This window comes from Aegilops tauschii, chromosome 6, assembly GCF_002575655.3.
Source record: "Aegilops tauschii subsp. strangulata cultivar AL8/78 chromosome 6, Aet v6.0, whole genome shotgun sequence".
In the NCBI taxonomy this organism is placed as follows: Eukaryota; Viridiplantae; Streptophyta; class Magnoliopsida; order Poales; family Poaceae; genus Aegilops; species Aegilops tauschii.
The window spans coordinates 78,785,072-78,812,760 of record NC_053040.3 but is presented as its reverse complement, the minus strand read 5'-3'; the positions used below and the strand labels follow the sequence as shown (position 1 = coordinate 78,812,760).

Here is a 27,689-nt window from a genome sequence, read left to right as displayed (position 1 = left end):
GAGCTTCCCTGCAGGTACACCAAAGACACATTTGGCCGGATTAAGCATCATTTTATAAACCCGCGGGTTAGCAATAGTTTCCTTCAAGTCATCAATCAATGTCTCCTTCTTCCTTGATTTTACCACAATATCATCCACATAGGCATGAACATTGCGGCCGATCTGTTTATGAAGACAATTATGCACACACCGTTGATAAGTTGCTTGTGCACTCTTGAGCCCAAAGGGCATGGACACATAGCAGAAAGCTCCAAAGGGAGTTATGAAGGGTGTCTTCTCCTGGTCCTTAACTGCCATTTTGATCTGATGATAACCAGAATATGCATCCAAAAAACTTAAACGCTCACAACCCGCCGTAGCATCAATAATTTGATCAATACGGGGGAGGGCAAAAGGATCTGCTGGACAAGCTTTGTTGAGATCTGTGTAGTCCACACACATACGCCAAGTGCCATTCTTCTTGAGGACCAGCACCGGATTAGCCAACCACTCAGGATGGAATACCTCAACGATAAATCCAGCCACCAAGAGCCTGGCTACCTCTTCTCCAATAGCTTTGCGTCTTTCTTCATTGAACTGGCGGAGAAACTGCTTGACCGGTTTATACTTAGGATCAACATTGAGAGTGTGCTCAGCGAGTTCTCTCAGTACACCAGGCATGTCAGAAGGCTTCCATGCAAAGATGTCCCGATTCTCACGGATGAACTCGATGAGCGCGCTTTCCTATTTCGGATCCAAGTTAGCGCTGATGCTAAACTGCTTGGACGAATCACCAGGCACGAAGTCAACAAGTTTAGTCTCATCAGCCGATTTAAATTTCAGGGCCGGATCATGCTCCGTAGTTGGTTTCTTCAACGAAGTCATATCTGCCGGATCAACATTGTCCTTATAAAACTTCAACTCCTCTGTTGCACAAACTAACTCAGCATAAGCCGCATCACCTTCCTCACACTCCTAAGCAATCTTGCGGCTTCCATGCACGGTTATAGTTCCCTTGTGACCCAGCATCTTGAGCTATAGATAGACATAACAAGGTCGTGCCATAAACTTAGCATAAGCTAGCCGTCCAAATAGGGCATGATACGGGCTTCTAATTTTTACCACTTCAAAGGTCAAGGTTTCTGATCTCAAGTCATGCTCATCTCCAAAAGCCACCTCCAGAGCTATCTTACCAACAGGATATGCCGACTTACCAAGCACCACACCATGGAACACCGTATTGGACGGTTTAAGATTTTTATCTGTTAGCCCCATGCGACGGAAAGTTTCATAATAAAGGATATTGATACTACTCCCTCCATCCATGAGTACCTTAGTGAACTTATAACCTCCCACCTGAGGTGCCACCACCAGAGCCAGATGACCCGGATTGTCAACCAGGGGTGGATGATCTTCTCTACTCCACACAATGGGCTGCTCGGACCAGCGCAAATAACGGGGCACCGCCGGTTCAGTGGCATTCACCACCTTTTATGAAGCTTCTGATCGCGCTTGTCCAAGCTAGTGGTGAAGACATGATACTATCCGCTATTCAACTGCTTCGGGTTGCTCTGGTAACCCGACTGCTGCTGCTGCTGATTGCCCTGATGATTATAGCCACCTTGGTTACCTTGATTACTTTGATTGTTATGTCCACCCTGATTGCCATGGAATCCTGAACCGAAATTTCCTCCGCCATAACCCGGCCCATGAGAACCAGAGCCCAAACCGCCTCCTGATCCATGATCATACCAGAAAGAATCAGAATTTTTGAACTCTTGCATGATGTAACAATCTTTCCAGAGGTGTGTAGACGGTTCCTCCTTCGTCCCATGCTTTGGACAGGGCTGGTTCAACAGATACGACAAACGGTCCGGATTAGGATTCGACATTCCACTACGCCGGGGCGGTTTACCCTTACGCCGCTGGCCCTTGTCGTGTGTATTAGTGTTAGCCACAAATTCTAAACCATGGTCCGCTTTACGCTTGCCGCCGTTTCCATGACCCGCCGGGTTGTGGTGCTGCCCCTTGGCGTTGCCGCTCTTCTTTCCCTTCCCTGTCTTATCATCGTCAGACTCGGGATCCTTGGTACTATCAGAGTCGGCATACTTCACCAGTGCAGCCATGAGGGTTCCCATGTCATTACAATGACATTTGAGCCGTCCCAACCTCAACTTCAAAGGTTCAAACCGGCAATTGCCTTCCAATGTTAAAACTGTGGTGTCAGCGTTGATGCAGTCTGATGAATGCAAAATCTCCGAAACCCGGTGCACCCAGTGGGTTGTTGACTCTCCTTCCTCCTAGACACATGCAGCTAAGTCCGCAATTGACATGGGCTACTTGCATGTATCCTTGAAATTCTGAATAAACCGGGCTCTCAACTCGGCCCATGAACTGATAGAATTAGCCAGTAAGCTCTTTAGCCAAGTGCGGGCCGTTCCTTCTAGCATCATGGTGAAGTACTCCGCACATGCCGCATCATCCACGTCCAGCATCTCCATGGCCATCTCGTAACTTTCAACCCATGTTTCAGGGGATAACTCGGCGGTGTAATTCGGCACCTTGCGCGGGCCCTTGAAATCCTTGGGCAGGCGCACATTGCGCAACGCTGGGACAAGACATGGCACTCCCAAGGAACTAGAGGTAACTCCTGGTTCCACCGATGTGGTTGGACGAACCGGAGTAAGCTGACGGGCCTCGTGCTACGCCGCTAACTCGGCCTCTCTGCATGCCCGAGCCTGGTCTACTACCTCCTGAGCATCAGCAGCACCACCCGCCGGGTTATGGCCACGGGGCGGATCATGGTTCCGCGCATTACCTTATACTGCCGGTTCATCCATACGCCTGCTGTAACTCCGGCTTGGACGGGGAGTGGAATGAATCCGATCGCGACTATATGAATAAGCCTCCTGTTGAACCAAGGCTGTCTGAAGAAGCTTCTTAACCCGACGCGTCTTGACCGCTGCTGGAGAATCGCCTTCGATCGGGATGGCCGCCAGTCATGAAGCGGCAGCGACAATGTTGTCCATTGGGTTAGAATAATGACCCGGTGGCGTGGGGACATGAGGTACCACAATGTTGTTCTGACGAGGTGGATCCACTAAACGTGGCTGAACCGGCGCCCCTGCTCCGGGTGCCTCTGCCCTGTTTACCACCGGTGGATTACTGGTCCCTGCTCCTGGGGTGTTAAAGAGATTTCTAGCGTCATAAACAGGCGGCAGGCGAGATTGGTGCCTCCTCTTCAGGACTTCATTCGACGGACTCTGATCCAGCATAATCCGGTAAGCTTGTGCATCCAAAGCGGCCCACTCCGCGGCTATCCTGGTATCCTCAGCTGCTAAGTCGGCTTTTGCCTGGGTGATCTGATCTTTCACTTTCGCGATGTTCGCATTGTGTGCATCCTGATCCGCCGGGTTAACCAACGCCATCAACGTTGCCAACACATCAAACAAATCAGATAGAACCTGAGCTGGCGGTCGCACAGGGCCTCCCGCCCCAGCCGTTGCCGCCGTTGCTGACCCAGAAATCATCACCGCTGCGGTCGAAGAGTGGAGGGCTGGTTACGTGCCGGCCTTGAAGATCGCCACACGGTTTGGCAGATCAAAGGGGTCCGGAATACTGTCGCCATCGGAACAGCCCCCAATCCGGCCATCTTGTAACTGATATAACGACTCGGTCTCACCAGTGGATGACTCGTCGCCGGAATAAACGACGGTCTCACCACCAGATTCCGATATATCCTCAGATTCACCTCCATGGATAACTCCCACGAAGGCACGCTTCATGATAGGCTTGACCCGGGCAGATCTCGCACGCTGAGCCATTTCAACGAGGTCGGTGCAGATGTCCGGCTCAGGGCCCGGTTCACCGATCTTGCCAATGAAAACGTGTATGCCACCAAAGGGGACCCGGTACCCGTACTCGATTTAGCCGGCCTCGGGGCCCCAGCCTGCATCGTCGATGTAGAGCTTGCCGCGACGACTCTTGGTCATCCGGCCCACAGCGTAACCCTTGAGTCCTTCGAAGCTGCCCTCCAAGGACTTGAAACCATCGTGCGATGGCCCCACGGTGGGAGCCAACTGTCGTGGTTTTGTCACGGCAGATGTCGTAGAGAAAGGACTTAGTCGTGGAGCCATCGCTACAGGTTAGCTTAAAGGGGCTAAAGCGGACAGGGGACGCAAGAGAGTTTTATACTAGTTCGGCCCCTTACGATGAAGGTAAAATCCTACGTCTAGTTGTGCTGGAATTGATGGGGTTTCGATGACCAGGGAGCGAATACGCTTTGCCTGGGTCTCGAGTTGTTGTCTGTTGTCCTTGAACCGCCGCCGGGTCGTCCCCTTATATACATGGGTTGATGCCTGTCGGTTTACAGACTCCGAGGCCGGCTCATAATCGTGTCCGGCTCGGTCTCTGCTACTTCTATCTTACAACACAAGTTTACATCTCAATGCCGGTTTGTGTCTACAGGCCTTAAACCGGCTTTGGGCCCTGGGCCTTCATGAAGCATTACCGTCTGTCTTCATGGGCTTCAGATATAGATGAACTACTCATGAAGTTAACCCGGCCTCTCCTGGCCGGTTTACGCCCAGTGGTAATATCCCCAACACACACCATGTTGATGCCGCTCCATGATAGCATGCGAAGTTCCATGAATTTCAGACGAGTTTTGGATTTACTAGAATTTAAAAACCAGGTATCTCAATGTTTGCTGCCGAGTGACGATGGCAGGGTGTTTGACATTCATTCCCATTTCTTGCATGGGATCTAAGCATGCACCCAAGGACACAGATTTGATTTTTCAACCAATTTATATGCACTGGAGCATGTGCATGTAGTTCAAATTTGAATTATGCACATAAATGCATTGAAAACTCACTTAATGCATAAAAATGTCCAAACGAACCCTGAATAATTCCAATTCTTTTATGATCACTGCAAATAAAAGGTCTAGCAATTCAAACACCGTTCATGGCCGCTGTGACCCCATTATGTAATTCAAATCAAGACGAAAAATCAAGTAGATCCCACACAGTTTATTATATCCAACCGTGTGAGATGCAGCACAAAATATCTTTGGACCGTGTCTGAATAAGGGACCGTGTCTGATGACACTTTGCGCGCCAGTTTTTGGCTGAAGCAATTCCAAATTTTCGGCTTCCGCGGAAATATCTACCTCCCCGCCCCCTCCCCCTTACCAAAAGCCACATTTCCCCCCTTTCCGCCTTCCTTTCCAAGATGAAACCTTCACTCCTTGCTTGCAGCACCGCCGCCTCCTCGTCGGCGACCCTCCTTCTCGCTGCTCGGCCTCGCTTATCCAGGCAGGTAATCCACACCCGACCCCATCCTCCTCCTCCTTCCACATCCCACATGCCCCGACCGCCAGCGCGAGCGCGACACCTTCAACCCAAATCACCGACCCCTCCACCAAATAAGCGCCGGCCTAAGCCATGGTGCACGCAGTATATCCAGACCTCAAGGAGCATTTGGCAGCGGAGAAGCAAATTGCAGCCGCACGCGCGAATGAGGTCATGATAGCTGCCATTCGTGCTGACCCACTACAGGAAACAGCTACTTTGCCGTCTGCCATGGCGGACGGCAAAGGCTCGAAAGGCGGACGGCAAAGACCTTTGCCGTCAGCCGCGGACGGCAAAAGGCTCCGGCAAAGAAGGCTACGGTAAACAGCTTCTTTGCCGTCTGCTTCCTAGCGGCGGACGGCAAAGGCTCTTTGCCGTCCGCGGCGGACGGCAAAGAGGGCGGACGGCAATATTTGCGCTGTCAGTCCGTTAAGTGGCTAACGGCAGACCTTTGCCGTCCGCCGCAGACGGCAAAGAGCCTTTGGTCTTTGCCGTCCGCCTTATGATGTCATCTACACGTCACTAGATGCCAGGTTCTTTGCCGTCTGCCACTGATGGCAAAGTGCAGGTTCTTTGCCGTCTGCCACTGACGGCAAAGTCTTTGCCGTCTGCCACTGTAGGCAAACTGACCAAATGGGTCAGCTCCCAGGAAGCACAGTTGGCTGCCACGTGGCTTCTTTGCCGTCCGCGGCAGACGGCAAAGAGCTCTTTGCCGTCGGTGGCAGACGGCAAAGAGCCTGCATATTGTCTGTTTTTTCTGTTTTTTATTAAATCCCACAATTTGCAGCACATATCACATATATAAGTTTCATATCCAGCACATATCCAACACATATCTAGCACATAAGTTTCATATGACATATCACATCAGTTTCATCCATACACATTGTTCATACATAAGGAAGTTCCATCCATACACATTGTTCCATCCATATATATATTACAATGCAAAGTGTCATGAAGATAGCAAGCTAGATACAATGCAAAGTTTCATCAAAGGAAAAGCAAGCACTCCATCATAGCAAGCTAGCTTCCATCAAGTGAATGAAATCTGCAAAATGGTAAATAAGAAAGTTAGAAATAGGTGACTAGAACAAGAAGAAGACTAGAACTAGAAGAAGACTAGAACAAGAAGTATATGTCATTTATGAGCTAACTTAGGTGAAATGGATCATATATGAGCTAACTAAGTTGAAATGGGTTGTTTATGAGCTAACTTAGTTGAAATGGATCATTTATGAGCTAACTTAGTTGAAATGGGTCGTTTATGAGCTAACTAAGGTGAAGGGCGCCGTTTTTGAGCTAAGTAAGGTGAAATGGGTCATTTTGGAGCTAACCTAGTTGAAATGGATCGTTTTTGAGCTAACTTAGTTGAAAAGGATCGTTTTTGAGGTAACTAAGGTGAAATGGGTCGTTTTTTAGCTCACTTAGGTCAAAAGGATCGTTTTTGAGCTAACTTAGTTGAAATGGATCGTTTATGAGCTAACTTTGTTGAAATGGATCATTTTTAGCTAATTTAGTTGAAATGGATCGTTTTTTAGCTAACTTAGGTGAAATGGATCATTTAAGAGCTAATTTAGGTGAAATGGATCGTTTTTTTTGCTCACTTAGGTCAAATGGATCGTTTATGAGCTAAATTAGTTGAAATGGATCGTTTATGAGATAACCTAGGTAAGATGGGTCATTTTGGAGTTAACGTAGGTGAAATGGGCCATTTTAAAGCTAACGTAGGTAAAATGGATCATTTAGGAGCTAATCTAGGTGAAATGGGTCATTTTTGAGCTAACTTGGATGAACTGCATCATTTATAAGCTAACCTAGGTAAAATGGGTCATTTTGGAGGAAAATAAGCTAACTCTAGGTCATTATGGTAAGCATATTGGAGGAAATAAAGCTAAGTCTAGGTCTTTATGCATTTGTTAAGCAAAACACTAGAGAAACTTACCGTGATCAGGGAGGTGTAGGACCGGGGTGGCTAGTGCCGCTACCTGGAGAAGGATCGTGCGATGCGTTTCTGGAGTTAAGCTGCAACAAAGATCATTTTCAATGTCTCGTTAGCATTACGACACTCAAATGTTGAGACTACCAACTAATGTCCATTCAAACTAAACTCACTGTGCTCCCAGGAGCAATCACTGGCATCGGCGGAGCGGGCTGACCGGACTTCTCGCACACAGACTGCACATTTGGTTTTCAGAACAGAGTCATACTAGTTAGTAATGAGACTCAAATGTTAAGACTAGCAAGTAATCTGCAGAAGAAACTTACCACAAGGAGCTCGTACATGGCCCTTGCCTGCATGTCATTCCGTGCCCTCTCCTCCTCCATCATCTTTCTCGTCCTCTCCTCCATCTCCCGCTGCCTCTCCGCCGCCTCCGCCAGAAGTTTCTCCGTTCTATCTCTCTCAGTCTGTATAGCAGCCTGCAACACCACTCACATGACCATTTGTAATCATTGATGGAAGCGCACACAATGTAATGGAGACAGATAACTGAGTACGTATCACTAACCTTGATGGCGAGTTGCACTGGCCGTTCACGAGGCCTTATCTCAGGAGCGGAGCTCGACTGGCGCGCCTTGATCTCCGGGAGAGTGCTAGGACAACGGATAAGTCCATCTCCAATGGCTATGGAGCCATGGGACCTCCCGCCACCAGATATCATCACCAGCTCTGGATCAATGGGACCCTGGCTCGGGTTAAAGTCCTCCCCTTTCCTCGCCTTCCCCTCATCTCTATATCTCACGAGCTTGTTGTGGGAGGAGATGTTGGTGAAGTTGTTTGCATCATCGAGGTCAGACTGAGAGAAAGCCTTGACTTTCTTGTAAGAGCCAGTGTGGGCCATGGCATACAGGTCGTACACCTCTGGCACCTTATCCGCCTTATTGTGGCGTGCCTGAAAGAGAGAAGCAATGAAAGTTAGTAATTAAAGGGCTCAAGCTAGCATGATGAATGAATTGCATGAATCATGAAGCAAACCACATACCCAGTTGCGCCCGAACTGATATAAGTTGGAGCTGCCTTGATGGTGTGGCACACCTTCCATTTGGGCACGTTTGTCCTTGGCCTGGTTGTGGAGGGTTAGCCATTCTTGTGAGCACCACTCATCGACCAACACCTCCCAACAATCCATCCGATCCGCACACCATCTCGGAGGCGCCTAAGTTAGCAAATAGAAACTTGAGCGCTACGGCTAAGAATTACTAAATGAAGGAACTTAAGTAGAAGGCCTTAAGAATTACCTTCATGTACTGCTCCTTACTCAGGAACTTATCGCGGCACGCCGGCTTGGTCTTCTTGATACCACGCAAGGCGTAGTAGTCTCGAACAGCCTGCACCCGAGCCTCGTGCCGTAAGTTCTGGAGTAGGCGCTTGCAGACGTTCTCGATAACATTTGCGCAGTCCTCCTCGTATCCCTCCTCACACCTGTAGAATGTCTGCAATCAAATGAGACAATATTGATTAGTACAATTAATAACTAGCTAGTTGAAGATTTTGAAATGTGTAAAGGAGAAATTACCCAGAACGTCCTGATCACCATGTCTGCCCTCGTGTCGCACACGACACCGTCGATAATGACATCCGGCGGGGCCGGGGCAGCCACGTAGTGCTCCCAGCTCAACCCAAGCTCTGGAAGCCGACCCTCACCAGGCAACGTGACAAACCCCGGGAAGTTTTGCCGGCAAAGAACTCCAAGGACGGAGTTGGGCCGGCGGACACTATGATGGTGGTCCCAACCCCTGCAGCATGACAAGGCCAACGCATTAGTTATTTGAAGAAACGTGAATGCAGAAGGTACAAAAATTTTAAATGCACTTACGTACCTCTCCCCATCAGGGAAGATCAACCACCTCTGCTCGCGGGTCGCCGGCACGGACGGGAGCCGTGTAGCACCACGCTGGTAGACGGTGCCACCCTCCTCCTCAAGATCAGTCGGCTCCCCGCCATCATCAGCATGGCCACTCGGCTCCTCGGGCTGATCCGGCCAGGTACCCCATCCGGATGTGTGCTCCTCCGGGGTCTCGTGGGCCGAACTCTCGTGGGCCGAAGGCCAGTCGACCCGAGGCTCGTGGGCCCAAGACCCGTGGACCGGAGGCTCGTGGACCGGAGTCCGTGTAGCCTCCTCGTCGGACGAGTCCACCCTAGCAGTCACGTGCTCGGGTGAAACAGCTGGGGGTGGCGGCGAGGAAGGCGCCCTAGCAGTCACCCTACCTCCTCTCCCGCGACCACGTGCCCCACCTCCTCTCTTCCTACCTCGTCCCCTGCTGGGCACCGCGGTGGACGAAGAAGGGCCCGGCGGTGTGGACATACTGTCCAGCAACGCTCGGCGAAGAGGTACGTCTGGAATCGAAGACCTCAGACCACGCGCCGAGGAAGAAGGAGCCTTGGCGCGCTCCCGACCAGCGCTCACCATCTTTCAACACCTGCCATGACAAACAGTAAACGAAATTAGTACAACATAAAAAAAAGACCGACATGAATAATAATATGTGTATCACTTAAGTGTATCATCATCAAGTACAACATTAAAAAATTTAATACCTGACACTACTAATAATCTCGATCAGTATCATCAATAAATGCATAATCATCATCATCACTATAATCAATGACGGGCTCATAGGGTTCAGTGGCATCAACATGTGCAAGGCCACCTTGACGTAATCGGTCAAGCAATGACAGGTCATCCGCAGCAGTAACCTCTTCTTGTTCCGGCTCTTCTTGTTCCTCCTCTGGGGTGATGTCGGATTCACTGTCACTGTCTACTTCAATGTTTTGGGGTGAAGTATAGCGGTTCTTGAAACGCTTTTTGGAAAGACGTGTCTCTTGGAAGAATTCTCCTTCATATGTGTCTGGGTTAATGTGAGGTTCATAATCCTCTTCCTTTGGGGGAGATAGTCTAGCACGTGGCGGCACTTCATAAACGACATCCCAACCTTTCAGATTTGGATTAGTTTGGCAGGCCCACGGTAGATAGAATACTTGGGTTGCCTGTTGAGCCGTAATATAGACATCAGGAACATCTAAATGGGTGCTTTGGTTGATTTCAACTAGCCCTATATGTTCATGAGTTCTTCTAGTCTCCTTCGGCTGAAACCAATAACACACTGAACCCATCCGTGCTGATGCCGACTCGAGGATGCCTCGGATCTGCCGCTTTGTCACCATGTAATTCATCAAACTTTTTCCACGCAACACCATCCGATGTGTGTACAATCATCAGATTCCCATCTGCATCTAGTTCGGTTCTTTTGCCCGTTTTGTGCCATGTCATCTGTCTGGCCGTCTCTTCGACCATGAAAAGACGTTGAAGTCTTGGTACGATTGGCATATACCGAAGAACACTAACGGGGATTTTGGTCTGTGTCTTCTCACCCATACCGTTGTCTACCACAACATACCTGGAAGACTTGCAAATGGGACAACAGTTCAAGTCCGCATAGTCAAGCCTAAACAAGACACATCCTTTCTCACAGGCATGTATCTTATCATAGGGCATCTTCAGTGCACGGAGGATTTTGTCCGACTGGTACAGGTTTGCAGGCATTACATGGCCTTTGGGTAGAAAGCGTCCAAATACTGTCATCATTGCATCATAGCATTCTCTGCCCAAGTTGAACTGAGCCTTCAGAGCCATTACTTGTGAGATGGCATCCAACTGACAAAGCTCAGTGTGCTCATGGAGCGGACGTTTTGCAGACTCCAACATTTCATTGAAGGCCTTTGCAGATTCCTCCATCTCCTCGTCCGAATCCCGAGCATCATCAAAGTCTTGCACCATGTTTTCCATACCGGTACCATGCTCGTCGGTGCGACGACGATCCACCTCGGCTCGGTCACGTTGGGCAGACTCACCATGAAATGTCCACACCGTATAATCGGGCGTAAAACCACTCTTCTGCAGGTGTTTGCCCATTTCAGCCTCTGTCCTCTTTTCCCAATTGCCGCACCGTAAACAGGGGCACCAGGTTTTCCTCTGGCCATTTGCAAATGCGGCTCGCACAAACCCCTTGGTTTTTGTGAACCATTCAGTGCTCCATTTGTTCTGACCAGTGTGACCGGTGTACATCCACGCACGATCACTCATCTTGACTTTCGGAGCTACTAGACACACAACAAATATATATATATATATATAATTCACCATGTATGTATTCATCAGTTGATCTACTTTGTCAATTTTATTACGTCCATGCAACCTACACTCTAATAGGTAATGATAGGTCCTAATCCCACCCGAGTATGTTTAGATTGGGTTCATTTTCCCATGCTATGCCCCGGATCCTACGCAAAATTTCGGCAGCACCTCCCCGCTGTTCTCCTGATACACGTCTCTGCAATAAACAGAGAGGATGTGTACCCGGAGAACAACAGGGGAGGCACTGACGAAATTTATGCGTCGGATCCGGAGCAAAGCATATGGGAAAACGAACCCAATCTAAACATACTCGGGCTGTCCATGGATAGCGTTGGACAATTCGAAAGAATCAAGGTTATAAATATGCAAATGCATGCATATTTATAACTATGACGCTTTCGAACGGGAGACACATATTGGTTACGCATACTGATAATTCAAGACACATATATATCTAGCTATCAAGTTTCATCGGAATAGATCAAATAATTAATGGGGGAGGAGGACATGTCATTTGTGCTCACCCACGAACGAAGGGGCAGAGCTCGTCAAACGCACGGCCAGGTCGTCGAACACCAAACCTCGCAGCGATGAAACAACTGCACATTTAAAACTACCCGATCAACACAATTATATATGATGTTTTTCATAACAAAATCGAAAGATATATGACCTAACTAATAATTCACAAATATATGACCCCGTCGGCTTCTGGAAGGCCAAAGAACACCTTTTCGGGACGTGTCGGGGGTCGGGGTGTCGTGTCGGTCTCGGGGTGCCGTGTCGGGGTCGGGGTTGGGGTCTCGGGGTCGGGGTGTCGGGTCGGGGTGTCGGGTCGGGGTGCCGGGTCGGGGTCGGTGTGCCGTGTCGGTGTCGGGGTCGGGGTGTCGGGTCAGGCTCGGGGTCGGGGTGTCGGGGTCGGGGTCCGGGTCGGGGTATCGTGCTCGGGGTCTCGGGGTCGGGGTGCCGGGTCGGGGTCGGGGTGCCGTGTCGGTGTCGGGGTCGGGGTGTCGGGTCAGGCTCGGGGTCGGGGTGTCTTGTCGGGGTGCCGGGTCGGGGTCGGGGTGCCGTGTCGGTGTCGGGGTCGGGGTGTCGGGTCAGGCTCGGGGTCGGGGTCTCGGGGTCGGGGTGTCGGGTCGGGGTGCCGGGTCGGGGTGTCGGGTCGGGGTGTCGGGTTGGGGTGCCGTCTCGGGGTCGGGGTGCCGGGTCGGGGTCGGGGTGTCGGGGTGTCGGGTCAGGCTCGGGGTCGGGGTGTCGGGGTCGGGGTCGGGATGTCGGGGTCGGGGTCGGGGTCGGGGTGCCGTGTCGGTGTCGGGGTCGGGGTGTCGGGTCAGGCTCGGGGTCGGGGTGTCGGGGTCGGGGTCTAGGGGTCGGGGTGTCGTGTCGGGGTGCCGCGTCGGGGTCGGGGTGCCGTGTCGGGTCGTGGTTTTTTCCTCTTTTTTCCTTTTCTTCTTCTTCCTATTCTTCCTTTTCTTCCTCTTCTTCTTTTTTCTTCTCCTCCTCCTCTTCTTCTTCTTCCTTTCCTTTTTCCTCTTCTTCTTCTCCTCCTCTCCTCTTTTTTCTTCTTCTTCTTCTTCCTCTTCTTCTTTTTTCTTCTCCTCCTCCTCTTCTTCTTCTTCCTTTCCTTTTTCCTCTTCTTCTTCTCCTCCTCTCCTCTTTTTTCTTCTTCTTCTTCCTCTTCTTCTTTTTTCTTCTCCTCCTCCTCCTCTTCTTCTTCCTTTCCTTTTTCCTCTTCTTCTTCTCCTCCTCTCCTCTTTTTTCTTCTTCTTCTTCCTCTTCTTCTTCCTCTTCTTCTTTTTTCTTCTCCTCCTCCTCTTCTTCTTCTTCCTTTCCTTTTTCCTCTTCTTCTTCTCCTCCTCTCCTCTTTTTCTCTTCTTCTTCTTCTTCTTCTTCCTCTTCTTCTTTTTTCTTCTACAACCTAAACCTAAAACTAAACCTAAACCTAAAACTAAACCTAAAACTACAACTAAAACTAAATCTAAACTAAAACTAAAACTAAAAAGGAAAAAAAAGAAAAAAACAGAAAAAAAAACTGAAAAATGGGGGCTCACCTGGGGGGTGGAGGAGGCCGGTGGAGGAGGGGGCGGGGCGGTGGAGGAGGCGGCCTGGGGGCGGCGGCGAGCCGGGGCGGCGGGGGCGACGGGGCGGCGGGGGGCGCGGGGGGCGCGGGGCGGAGGGGGGCCGGGGGCGGCGGGGGGCCGGGGCGGTGAGGGCGACGGGGCCCCGGGGCGGCGGCGAGCCGGGGCGGCGGGGGCGACGGGGCGGCGGGGGGCGCGGGGGCGGGGGGCGCGGGGCGGCGGGGGGCCGGGGGCGGCGGGGGGCCGGGGCGGTGAGGGCGACGGGGCCCCGGGGCGGCGGCGAGCCGGGGCGGCGGGGGCGACGGGGCGGCGGCGGCGCGCGGCGGGCGGCGGCGTGGGAGGAGAGAAACGGCGGCGTGGGAGGGAGAGGGAAGAAGCGAGTAACGGGCGGGGGTACGGGCCGTTAGGTAGTAGGCTCTTTGCCGTCCGCCCCCCTTTGCCGTCCGCTTTTTTGCCTCTTTGCCGTCCGCTAGCGGACGACAAAGAGGTGGCCCGTTAAGTTTTTCAAAAACGGGCGGGGGGTGGGGGCCACCTCACTCTTTGCCGTCCGCCAGCGGACGGCAAAGATTCTTTGCCGTCAGCTGGCCGACGGCAAAGAGCTGGCGGACGGCAAAGAGCTTCTTTGCCGTCTGCTTTTGGGTAGCTGATGGCAAAGAGCTGGCTGCCGTCAGCTAGCAGACGGCAAAGAGCTGGCAGATGGCAAATTAGCTGATTCCAGTAGTGACCCCCAGATTTTGGAGGAGCACCTCGCCGTCGAGGCCACCGTTGACGCCTCGCGCACCGACGCCGCGACGCGGTTGGCTGCTTTAAACGACAGTTCATGGCGTTTTCTCGAGGCCACCATTGGTGCCTTCGACGAAGACTACGAGGTATTACCTCATCTCGAGAGCTACCAGGTTGGTGCCCGGAGCGGCTCAGGCAACTCACCACTACAACGAGGGCTCCCATGATGCGGAGGCCTCGCCCTCTTCCATGTCCAAGGAGCCAATCGGCATCGATATCTCCGACAATGAGGAGTAGCTTGTCTTATTAGCTCACTATAAGGACCCATGTTCAGTTTGCTAGCTACTTCCTTTCCTTAACAAATTCTAGTGAATTGTGCTATCTACTTTCACCATGCAATCTTCTGCTATAGTGTATATGTTCTATATGTCGTGCAATGTGGTGTTCAATTAACTGCTTGGTTCAATTATGCAAATGTGATGTTCAATTCTTCAGGGTGCAATATTTCCAAGTTGTTAAGCATGCTTGGTTTGGTTAACTTTTGATCTTCTATTAGGAGTATGTTATATTGTTAAGTTGGTGTTTAGTTAACTGCTTGGTTCATTTGTTGTGCCTTGGTTCACTTGTTGTGGTGATTAGTTAACTGCTTGGTTCAATTCTTCAATGCGATCTTCAATTGTTGTGGCTGCATTTTGTTATTGTATACCATGTGAGGAATAAATCGAATTTGGCTGTACTAAATACATGAGAAACAAATACAATTGCTATATTTCCAAGTTGTTAAGCATGCTTGGTTTGGTTAACTGTCTGATCTTCTATTAGGAGTATGTTATATTGTGCAATGTGGTGCTCAGTTAACGTTTGGTTCATTTGTTGTGGTGTTTAGTTAACTGCTTGGTTCAATTCTGCAATGCGATGTTCAATTGTTGTGGCTGCATTCTGTTATTGTATACCACGTGAGGAATATATCGATTTTGGCTGCCCTTAATACATGAGAAACATATACAAGTGCTATATTTCCTGGTTCTTAATCATGCTTGGTTTGGATAAATGAGTTTTCCATGTGGCTTGAATTAATCTAATGAATCTACAATGTGCTTATTTTTCATCAACATATTTTACTGATAGCATGTGAACCCTTACTTAACCTGATGACTAACTACCTTATATGTCTTGCAGGGAAACAATGGGAAGCACTGAGGTTTACAAGATGGTAGTAATTATTATACCTTGTCTTTTTTTATTCCTTTGCCCCGTTTCCAATATAGAGAAGATATTTATGCACATCCTTGTTTTCAGGGTTCACTGATGATTACCTCTCAAACAACCTATATGGTCAGGAGGCGAGGAAAGTTTTCATACAACACCCACGGTTCAATATTGAAGTGTTCCTGAAGAGGTCGAAGGATGGACGGTCAATCATCCAGAATGTTCTTGAAGAGACCTTCAACATGAATGAAGGCTCAATATTCGCCTTCTGCTTCAGTAGTTTTCCAGATGAGATGCATCTCTCTATGTACCGTCTATGATGCTAATTTCGAAAGGTTCTAGATGTTGCATGTGAAACTTGCTGCTGGTGCAGTTGTGTAATGGGGTATCTGAGTGCTAAAGCTATATCATGTTGTACTCCGATGTATTTCAATTATGAAATCCTGCTTCCTTAATATGGAAATGGAATATATTATGTGCTTAATATGAATGTCAATTAGATTAGTAAATGGATTATTAATAATAGGGTAATTAGCCCGCTAATTGGCCAATTAGCTTGCTAATTGGGTTTTCCTATTGCAAACGGTTAATGAGAAAACACCGTGGGTGATGATCTCAGGCAATGCACACAGTTTCTAGGAATAAACCGTGTTGGATCAATGAACAATCACACACGACATTCTCTTCAAAACTGTTTTCGTTACGCCACCTTGCGCAAACGTTTTCCTTGTAGTGACTGTGTGGGATGTATATACGAACGGAAACGTTTAGTGGTGACCGACTGTGTGGGATGTACTTACGACCGGAAATGATTTTGCCTGTATAATTGTATTTTTTTAGCACTACTGTACATATTTCTGTATTTGAGTGCTCGCCGGTCGCACACGACCTCATTTTGCCAAGCGTGTATGCCAGGAGGGCATATCCCCAACGGTTTCTGGGTCGTATGGGAAGGACCCCCCTATCGCCCACACTCACTTGGCGACGCTTCCGAATGCCGTCGCGGAAAGGGGTTAAAAACCGTTTGTTTAGGACCAACGCGCACTAGTGTCTGCCAATTGAAGATCAATGATGAAGCTCTCAATTGAATAACGGGTAGACAACAATGATTGATTGATATGCTCATATATAGCTTTCCTTTGCACATCTCCGATCGCCCATAGCGTATCAAACACCTTGATCAATAGATTATGAGGCATATTTTCTATCAACATGAATATCCAGTCCTTCGATTTTATTTCTTATGTATGAGCCACCACCGATGCAACCTCCTTTGAAGATAAGGCCCACACACATTTAGACATGGTACACTCAAGCATCGAATGTTTCCACTAGTCCTTGTGTCCACATACTCCACAGTCGTCATTCTCTGTCATGTTCATGTGACGCAACACATCACCTATGGAGATAGAATGTTTGAATGATAGCCACAAGAACACACTGCTCTTTGTGAAGGAAATATGCCCTAGAGGCAATAACAAAGTTGTTATTTTATATTTGCTTATATCATGATAAATGTTTATTATTCATGCTATAATTGTATTAACCGAAAACTTGATACATGTGTGGATACATAGACAAAACACCGTGTCCCTAGTAAGCCCCTACTAGACTAGCTCGTTAATCAAAGATGGTTAAGTTTCCGAACCATAGACATGTGTTGTCATTTGATGAACAGGATCACATCTTAGCTTAGCATATTGATTCCTTCGACTATGAGATTATGCAATTCCCGGATACCGGAGGAATGCCTTGTGTGCTATCAAACATCACAACGTAACTGGGTGATTATAAAGATGCTCTACAAGTATCTCCGAAGGTGTTTGTTGGGTTGGCATAGATCAAGGTTAGGATTTGTCACTCTGAGTATCGGAGAGGTATCTCTGGGCCCTCTCGGTAATGCACACCATAAGAAGCCTTGCAAGAAAAGTGACTAATGAGTTAGTTACAAGATGATGTATTACGAAACGCGTAAAGAGACTTGCTGATAACGAGATTGAACTAGGTATGTGGATACCGACGATCGAATCTCGGGCAAGTAACATACCGATGACAAAGGGAATAACGTATGTTGTCATAACGGTTCGACCAATAAAGATCTTCGTAGAATATGTAGGAGCCAATATGAGCATCTAGGTTTTGGTATTGGTTATCAACCGGAGAGGTGTCTCGTTCATGTCTACATAGTTCTCGAACCCGTAGGGTCCGCACGCTTAACGTTTGCTGACGATTTTGTATTATATGAGTTATATCATTTGGTGACCGAATGTTGTTCGGAGTCCCGGATTAGATCACAGACATGACGAGGAGTCTTGAAATGGTCGAGAGGTAAAGATTGATATATAGGATGATAGTATTCGGACACCGGAAGTGTTCGGGAGGCTACCGGGTACATATAGGGTCACCGGAAGGTGTTCCGGGCAGCCCCAGCAAAGATATGGACTTAATGGGCCAAGGGAGGGACAGACCAGCCCACAAGGGGATGGTGCACCCCTCTACCAGGCCGGCTAGCCCTAGGGTAAGGAAAGGGGGGAGGGCAAGTCCCTCCTTCCTTCCCCTCCTTAAGGGAGAAAGGAAAGGAGGGGGCGCCACCTCCCCCTTCCTTTCCCTGGCGCCTATACAAGGAAGGGGGACCGAACCAGGGCAGGAGCCCAAGTGGGATTTGGCCCCACTTGGGGCTCCCCTTGGTCTCTCCCCTCTCCCTCCCACCTATATATATGAGGAGGGGCGCCTAGAACACACAACATCAATTGTTAGCTGTGTGCGGTGCCCCCCTCCACAGTTTACACCCCCAGTCTTATTCTCGTGGTGCTTAGGTGAAGCCCTGCGTGGATCACTTCACCATCACCATCACCATGCTATCGTGCTGACATAACTCATCTACTTCCTCGACACCTTGCTGGATCAAGAGGACGAGGGACGTCAACAAGCTGAACGTGTGTAGAACTCGGACGTGACGTACGTTCAGTGCTTGATCGGTCGGATCTAGAAGAAGTTTGACTACATCAACCACGTTGTCAAAACGCTTCCGCTTTCGGTCTACGAGGGTACGTAGACACACTCTCCCCCTCGTTGCTATGCATCTCCTAGATAGATCTTGCGTGAGCGTAGGATTTTTTTGAAATTGCATGCTATGTTTCCCAACAGTGGTATCAGAGCCGGGTTTATGCGTAGATGATATGCACGAGTAGAACACAAAGAGTTGTGGTTGGTGATCATCATACTGCTTTACCACCAATGTCTTATTTTGATTCAGCGGTATTGTTGGATGAAGCGGCCCGGACCAACCTTACATGACCACGTTCATGAGACCGGTTCCGTCGACAGACATGCAACTAGTTTTGCATAAAGGTGGATGGCGGGTGTCTGTTTCTCCTACTTTAGTTGAATCGAATTTGACTGCAGCCGGTCCTTGTTGAAGGTTAAAACAACAAACTTGATAAATCACCATTGTGGTTTTGATGCGTAGGTAAGAACGGTTCTTACTAGAAGCCCGTAGCAGCCACGTAAAACTTGCAACAACAAAGTAGAGGACGTCTAACTTGTTTTTGCGGGGCATGTTGTGATGTGATATGGCCAAGACATGATGTGATATACGTTGTTGTATGAGATGATCATGTTTTGTAAAAGTTATCGGCAACTGGCAGGAGCCTTATGGTTGTCTCTTTATTGTCTGAAATGCAAACGCCATGTAATTGCTTTACTTTATTACTATGCGTTAGCGATAGTTGTAGAAGCAATAGTTGGCGAGATGACCACGACGCAACGACGAAGATCAAGGTGTCGAGCCGGTGACAATGGAGATCATGACGATGCTTTGGAGATGGAGATAAAAAGTACAAGATGATGATGGCCATATCATGTCACATATTTTGATTGCATATGCTGTTTATCTTTTATGCATCTTATTTTGCTTAGTACGGCGGTAGAATTATAAGATGACCCCTTAACTAAAATTTCAAGGTATAAGTGTTCTCCCTGAGTATGCACCATTGCGACAGTTTGTCATCTTGAGACACCACATGATGATCGGGTGTGATAGACTCTACATTCACATACAATGGGTGCAAGACAGTTTTGCACATGCGGAATACTCGGGTTAAACTTGACGAGCCTGCCATGTACAGACATGGCCTCGAAACACTGGAGACTGAAAGGTCGAACGTGAATAATATAGTAGATATGATCAACATAGAGATGTTCACCATTGATGACTACTCCATCTCACGTGATCATCGGACATGGTTTAGTTGATTTGGATCACGTATCATTTAGATGACTTGAGGGATGTCTATCTAAGTGGGAGTTCATTAGTAATTTGATTAGTTGAACTTTAATTTATCATGAACTTAGTCCTGATAGTATTTGCATATCTATGTTGTAGATCAATAGCTCGCGATGTAGCTCCCTATTTATATTTTTGATATATTCCTAGAGAAAAATAAGTTGAAAGATGATAGTAGCAATGATGTGGACTGGGTCCATGATCTGAGGATTATCCTCATTGCGGCATAGAAGAATTATGTCCTTGATGCACCGCTAGGTGACAAACCTATTGCAGGTGCAGATACAGACGTTATGAACGTTTTGCAAGCTCGATATGATGACTACTTGATATTTTAGTGCGCCATGCTTTACGGCTTAGAACCGAGACCTAGAAAACATTTTGAACGCCACGGAGCATATGAGATGTTCCAAGAGCTGAAATTGGTATTTCAGACTCATGCCTGTATCGAGAGGTATGAGACCTCTGACAAGTACTTTGCCTACAAGATGGAGGAGAATAGCTCAACCAGTGAGCATGTGCTCAGAATGTCTGGGTACTACAATCACCTGAATCAAGTGGGAGTTAATCTTCCAGATAAGATAGTGATTGACAAAGTTCTCTAGTCACTATCACCAAGCTACTAGAACTTCGTGATGAACTATAATGTGCAAGGGATAACGGAAAAGATTCACGAGCTCTTCGCGATGCTGAAATCGACGAAGGTAGAAATCAAGAAAGAGCATCAAGTGTTGATGGTTAACAAGACCACTGGTTTCAAGAAAAAAAAGGGCAAAGGAAAAGAAAGGGAACTTCAAGAAGAATGACAAGCAAGTTGCCACTGCCGTGAAGAAGCCCAAAGCTACACCTGAACCTAAAACTGAGTGCTTCTACTGCAAAGGTAATGGTCACTCGAAGCGGAACTACCCCAAATACTTGGCGGATAAGAAGGATGGCAAAGTGAACCAAGGTATATTTGATATACATGTTATTGACGTGTACTTTACTAGTGTTCATTGTAATCCCGGGGTATTTGATACCAGTTCAGTTGCTAAGATTAGTAACTCAAAACAGGAGTTAAATTATGAACAGAGACTAGTTAAGGGCAAGGCGACGATGTGTGTTGGAAGTGATTCCAAGGTTGATAAGATCACCATCGCATACTCCCTCTACCTTCGGGATTAGTGTTGGACCTAAATAAATGTTATTTGGTGTTTGTGTTGAGCATGAATATGATTGGATCATGTTTATTGCGATACGGTTATTCATTTAAGTCAGAGAATAATTGTTGTTCTGTTTACAAGAATAAAACCTTCTATGGTCATACACCCAATGTAAATGGTTTATTGAATCTCGATCGTAATGATACAAATATTCATAATATGAGGCCAAAAGATGCAAAATTGATAATGATAGTGCAACATCCACTGTGCACAGGCACGAGAACAAGATTAAAGCACCAGCCCAAGTCAAAGTACAAAGGACCAAGATATTCTAAGGACCAACATGCATATCAGAGGGAGCAAGGTGAAGCCAAAGAAGTAGGATATCACCACGAGAAAGGCCTCCTTTGTCGGGCAGGCGAGCCCGGCAAGGGGTGAGGCCACCCCAAGAAGCAGGCGACCAAAGCATCCCGGCAGGACCTGCCGGGGCTCGCGGAGGCCCAAACCACCTCACCAACCATTCCACCACGACCCACGTTGTCGATCAGTGCAGTGTCGAGCCACAGAGTGACTAAGTGGCAGCCATTCACCACATGGTTGCCTCTCCCTACAAGAGAAACCCACAGACGACACCCGTCCTGCGACGTGTCAAGCAAGCAGGTGCGGAGCTGGCAAGATAGCCCGGCAAGCCTTGCCGGGGCAACCAACAATGTGACGTTAAGCGGTGCATTTAATGTGCCCTGTCAGCCCGCAGAGTTAGGTATGATAGCACTGTTTGCTATCATATCAATGCATAATGACTACTTTGCCATTGTGGTGACCCCTTGATCTATAAAAGGAGGCCCGTGGCAACCGTAGAAAGCGTTAGAAAGTTGGATAACTCACACTCCCATACGTGCGTAGCCACTATTGTCCTGAGGCAACCCTTGCCGGGCAAGTGTACTATGCTCCGCCACCACCTTTCCACCATCAATCCACCAAAGCAGGTGTAGGGTTTTACGGTGGTGGCCCGAACCTGGGTAAAACTGCCCGTGTGATCTCTGACGTGTTACCACATGCTCGTCTGCTCTTTGTTCAACGCGACGTCCCCCTGCCGAACCAGCAAGGGGCCTCCTGGTCCCATAGGTGGTCGTGGTTTCCCACGACATCTTGGGCGCACCAGGTATGGGGCTCGCTTGTCCGAACCTGAAGGCGCGTGCAGCGCGTCATCTTCATCACCATATTCATCTTCGGCGACGCCATCGACCATGGCGCCCAAGAAGAAACCCAGTCCTTCGGTTCACCCATCCACCTCAGAGGCTCCGGCGCCCGCGGCCTCCAACGTTGCGGGGGGTGCGGAGGCGCATGAGGATGCGAACGCTGCTGGGGGTGTGGTCGGAGCAGGAGGCACCGTCACCACTTCCACCGTGGCTAATGCGGGAGCAGGGGGCACCGGAGGAGAGCAGCATCAGCAACACCCCGAAGGCCACGCTCCCCAAGGTACGGGCGAGGGGGTTACTCCATCTATGCCCCTCTCCCACCGACGGGCACAGCCACAGCAACAGCACTCGGACCGGGGCGAACCGCCGCCCTCCGGCCGCCCCCACCACGAGTGCGGTCGCAACGCGTGCTCCTCCCCCGGGACTGGCCGACCAAGACGATGCGCTGTCGACGGAGTGATACGTCTCCAACGTATCTATAATTTTTGATGGCTTCATGCTATATTATATTCTATTTTGGATGATTAATGGGCTTTGTTAAACACTTTTATATTATTTTTGGGACTAACCTATTAACCCAGAGCCCAGTGCCAGTTTCTGTTTTTTCCCTTGTTTCAGTGTTTCGCAGAAAAGGAATATCAAACGGAGTCCAAACGGAATGAAACCTTGGGGAGAGTTATTTTTCGAACGGAAGCAATCGAGAAGACTTAGAGTGTACGTAAGGGAATCAACGAGGAAGGCACGAGGCAGGGGGGCGCGCCCACCCCCCTGGGTGCGCCCTCCACCCTCGTGGGCCCCTCGTGTCTCCCCTGACCGACTTCTTTCACCTATATATATATCAATATACCCTAAAACCATCGGGGAAGAGAATAGATCGGGAGTTCCGCCGCCGCATGCCTCTGTAGCCACCAAAAACCAATCGGGATCCTGTTCCGGCACCCTACCGGAGGGGGGAACCCTCACCGGTGGCCATGTTCATCATCCCAACGCTCTCCATGACGAGGAGGGAGTAGTTCATCCTCGGGGCTGAGGGTATGTACCAGTAGCTATGTGTTTGATCTCTCTCTCGTGTTCTTGAGATGATACGATCTTGATGTATCGCGAGCTTTGCTATTATAGTTGGATCTTATGATGTTTCTCCCCCTCTACTCTCTTGTAATGGATTGAGTTTTCCCTTTGAAGTTGTCTTGTCGGATTGAGTCTTTAAGGATTTGAGAACACTTGATGTATGTCTTGCCGTGCTTATCTGTGGTGACAATGGGATATTCACGTGATCCACTTGATGTATGTTTTGGTGATCAACTTGCGGGTTCCGCCCATGAACCTATGCATAGGGGTTGGCACACGTTTTCGTCTTGATTCTCCGGTAGAAACTTTGGGGCACTCTTTGAAGTACTCTGTGTTGGTTGAATAGATGAATCTGAGATTGTGTGATGCATATCGTATAATCATACCCACGGATACTTGAGGTGACATTGGAGTATCTAGGTAACATTAGGGTTTTGGTTGATATGTGTCTTAAGGTGTTATTCTAGTACGAACTCTTGAATAGATCGATCCGAAAGAATAACTTTGAGGTGGTTTCGTACCCTACAATAATCTATTCGTTTGTTCTCCGCTATTAGTGACTTTGGAGTGACTCTTTGTTGCATGTTGAGGGATATTTATATGATCCAATTATGTTATTATTGTTGAGAGAACTTGCACTAGTGAAAGTATGAACCCTAGGCCTTGTTTCCTAGCATTGCAATACCGTTTACGCTCACTTTTATCACTTGCTACCTTGCTGTTTTTATATTTTCAGATTACAAAAAGCCTATATCTACCATCCATATTACACTTGTATCACCATCTCTTCGCCGAACTAGTGCACCTATACAATTTACCATTGTATTGGGTGTGTTGGGGACACAAGAGACTCTTTGTTATTTGGTTGCAGGGTTGTTTGAGAGAGACCATCTTCATCCTACGCCTCCCACGGATTGATAAACCTTAGGTCATCCACTTGAGGGAAATTTGCTACTGTCCTACAAACCTCTGCACTTGGAGGCCCAACAACGTCTACAAGAAGAAGGTTGTGTACTAGACATCACGGAGCCACTGGCCCTCGAGCGCCTTCACCACACCACATCCAAGTGGTCGCTCCACAGCAACTGCGGGCACAGTGCTACCGCCACTGGCACCGTCAGGAGCCGAGTGACGGTACGATCGACTTCATCATCATCCATGCCAAGTACAGCTTCGGAGGCTATGGCGCGTGCTCAGCTGCTGCTGAGGTTTCCGCCAGCGGCAGGGTAGATGGACGAATGGCGTGACACCATCCAAAGCCTGCTCGGTTTCGCCAAAGCCGGGGGCTCACGACGAGCTGGCCCGCCACGACCTCCGCAAGCGACAGCAATAGCTCGTGCTGCTGACCGTACGGAAGGGGCCATTGATGTCGCTTGAAGCTACATCGGTATTTCCCCAAAGAGGAAGGGATGATGCAGCACAGCGGCGGTAGGTATTTCACTCAGATATGAAACCAAGGTTATCAAACCAGTAGGAGAACCAAGCAACACAACATAAACAACCCCTGCACATAAATAACAACGCCTCACAACCTGACGTGTTAAAGGGGTTGTCAATCCCTTTCGGGTAACGGCGCCAGAAATGGCGTGTGGACGGGAAAAAATTGTAATAGATTGAATAAATAGATCGCAAATAAAATAAAACGCAGCAAGGTATTTTTGTATTTTTGGTTTAATAGATCTGAAAATAAATGCAAAGGAAAAGTAGATCGCAAAGGCAAATATATGCACTACAAAAAAAAGACACATCCGTGACATTTTGGGCAGAACGAATTTTTTTTCTATCATACTTATGACACTTCTATGAAGATAATTGTGACAAAACCCGGTATCATCATAGATGTGGTGGGGCCCTACTTCTATGACAAAAAATCATGACAGAAAATGGGCTTTTCGTCCTGGGCGGGCCGGAGACGCAGCTGCATGACATTCTTTGGGCCGTCCATGACGGAAAAAACTATGGTAGAAGCGAGGGCGAGGAAAATATCGGGGTGTTCCCGGTTACGGTGGGTGGTTGGGGCCGAGTGATGCGCGTTTCTCTCGTACACGCACCCGCGTGGGTGCGAGGCGTTGGGCTCTAACTGAACCCGAGCGAGGCGTTGGGCTCTAACTGAACCCGAGCGATTGCACTGCAGGCTACGCGTTACTGAACCCGAGCGATCGATCGATGGCTGTTAACTGAACCCGATCGAGCGATTCCTTCGCTACTGCTGCTAACTGAAGCCGATCGATGCTGCCTCTAGATGAACAGTGAGCGTTGCTGGGGGGGTTTGGATGAACAGTTCCCGGTGGGGGTGGATGAACAGGACCCCGTGGTGTTGCCTCTGGATGAACAGGACACCGATCGATCGAGCCGGTTGGGGCTGGATGAACAGGACCCCGTGGAGGGCAGGATGAACAGGACCACCCCGTGGAGGGCAGGATGAACAGGACCACCCCATGGAGGGCAGGATGAATAGTAGCCCGTGGAGGGGTGGTTGAACAGGAGCCCGTGGAGAGGGCTGGTTGAACAGTAGCCGGTGGAGTAGCGCGCGGTGGAGGCTGGATGAACAGGAGCCCGTGGATGAACAGTCGCAGGTGGAGGCTGGAGAAGGTCGACGGTGGATGAACAGTAGCCCGTGGAGGCTGGAGGGGGTCGACGGTGGAGATGAACAGTATCCCTTGGAGTCCCGTTTTGCGGTACGCCACACCCCTCACGATGAACAGGACCCCCGTTTCGACTGTAGCGCTCCAACACAAGTCTGTTTCCTCCGTTTTGCGGTACACCACACCCCTCCCAATCAACAGGACCCCCGTTTCGACCGCAGGAGGTCCGTTTCCTCCGTTTTGCGGTACGCTAGACCCCTCCCGATGAACAGGATCCCGTTTCGACCGTGGCCGGTCGAACACAAGGCCGTTTCCTCCGTTCTGCGGTATGCCAGGCCTCATTTCCATCGGCTGTTCCGTCCAAGCCGGTTGGCTCCCACACGTTCCGTTGCCTCCCGATGAACATGACGCATTCCGTTGCCTCCCCATGAACACGACGACGATGCAGTTTCTCCGTTCCAACCCAGCCATGTACACGAGCCCTGGCCGTATGTATGCGCGAGTAGGCGTTTGATACCCCGCCCGTATGTACGTACGTGGCTGTATTTTCTTTCTTGCACACTGGCCGCTGTACGTACGTGTACATGCTACATGCGCGCCTCAACTACGACACATGCGTGCTCTACATCGACCAGTATGTATGTACACATTCGTGAGCAAAATGACAACTCTACGTACGCTTCGACAAGGTGGGTTCCGACCGTCAGGCACTTCCTTGCGTGCGAAGATATAGCTGGTGGGTCCCAGTAGTCAGGGGGGCGAATCGTTTTTTTGCCCGGACGCTCTTCCTTGCGTGAGAAGATGTAGCTGCTGGGTCCCAGCAGTAAGGGGGAAACATTTTTTTGCGAAATACGGAGGCCCGTCCGGTGGGTCCCCGCTGTCAGGTGCAGTAATAATTATTTTGCGCGTAATAAGGAGGCACTTCCTTGCGGCTGCCGTGGACTCAGCTGTCAGCCTCTCCACGTACAGTACTCTTCCGATGGAAGTCGGTCCTTGACCACATTGACCACGCCGCGCCGAGAGCACCAAGGCGGTGGACGACGCGGAGCCAGGGAAGACACGGCAGTGGATGCCCACGCGTAGAGGAGTATCAGGGTTCACTAGTTCGCTGCGGTGTGAGGCTGCCGTCGCCGCAGAATAACACGGTGTGTGGGTGAGTAGAGGGATGGCCTAGCCAGCGGGGGGAGTAGTAGGGGGCGGTGAGGCCGATGCCTCATCGCAGCCGGCCACGGGAGGCAGGAGCACGAGGCACGACCGGCGCTGGTTTGGGTGGCTGGACCAAGAATACCAGAGGTTGAAGAAGCACTACGGCCGTTGGATGGACATCGTACGGTCACTGGAGCTAGAAACGTTCATATTGACTAAGTTGACAAAGCCCTCCGTCCCTGTCAACTTAGTAGGCCCACAAGTCAGCCTCCCACCAAGGTGGGTCCCAGCTAGTAGGGGGAGTATTCATTTTTTTTGCGTAATAAGGAGGCCCTTCCGGTGGGTCCGAGCTGACAGCAGGGGGAACGTTTTTTTCACGAAATATGGTGACCCGTCCAATGGGTCCCAGCAGTCAGGGGGGAACCGTTTTTTTCGCAAAATACGGTGGCCTGTCCGGTGGGTCCCTGCTGTTAGGTGGAGGAATCATTATTTTCTGCGTAATAAGGAGGCACTTCCTTGCTGCGGCTGTGGACCCAGCTGTCAGCCTCTCGAAGTACAATACACTTCCGATGGAAGTCGTTCCTTGACCATGTTGACCAAGCCGCATTCCGTTGCATGCATGTGTCCATGGGCGTGGTGCGTCCCCACTGTCAGCCTCTCACGTATAGTCATCTTCCGATGACTCTCGGTTGTTGACCACGTTGACCACACCGTGCTGAGCGCACTAAAGGTTGGTGGACGACGGCGAGGCCCTAGACTGGAATGACCCGGAGATGGGGAAGAC

The 27,689-nt window shown here is 49.5% G+C and overlaps 1 protein-coding gene across 1 annotated transcript; it reads right to left on the bottom strand.

The window, feature by feature from the left end:
- Positions 1-8,534: 8,534 nt before the first annotated feature.
- LOC141025837 (uncharacterized) lies at positions 8,535-22,156 on the bottom strand. The gene is made up of 3 exons (XM_073501763.1): positions 22,067-22,156; positions 8,852-9,367; positions 8,535-8,768 (listed from the first exon to the last, which is right to left on the bottom strand). Exons 1-3 carry the CDS (start codon positions 22,154-22,156, stop codon positions 8,535-8,537), a joined length of 840 nt encoding a protein of 279 aa, XP_073357864.1.
- Between the last annotated feature and the right edge of the window lie 5,533 nt (positions 22,157-27,689).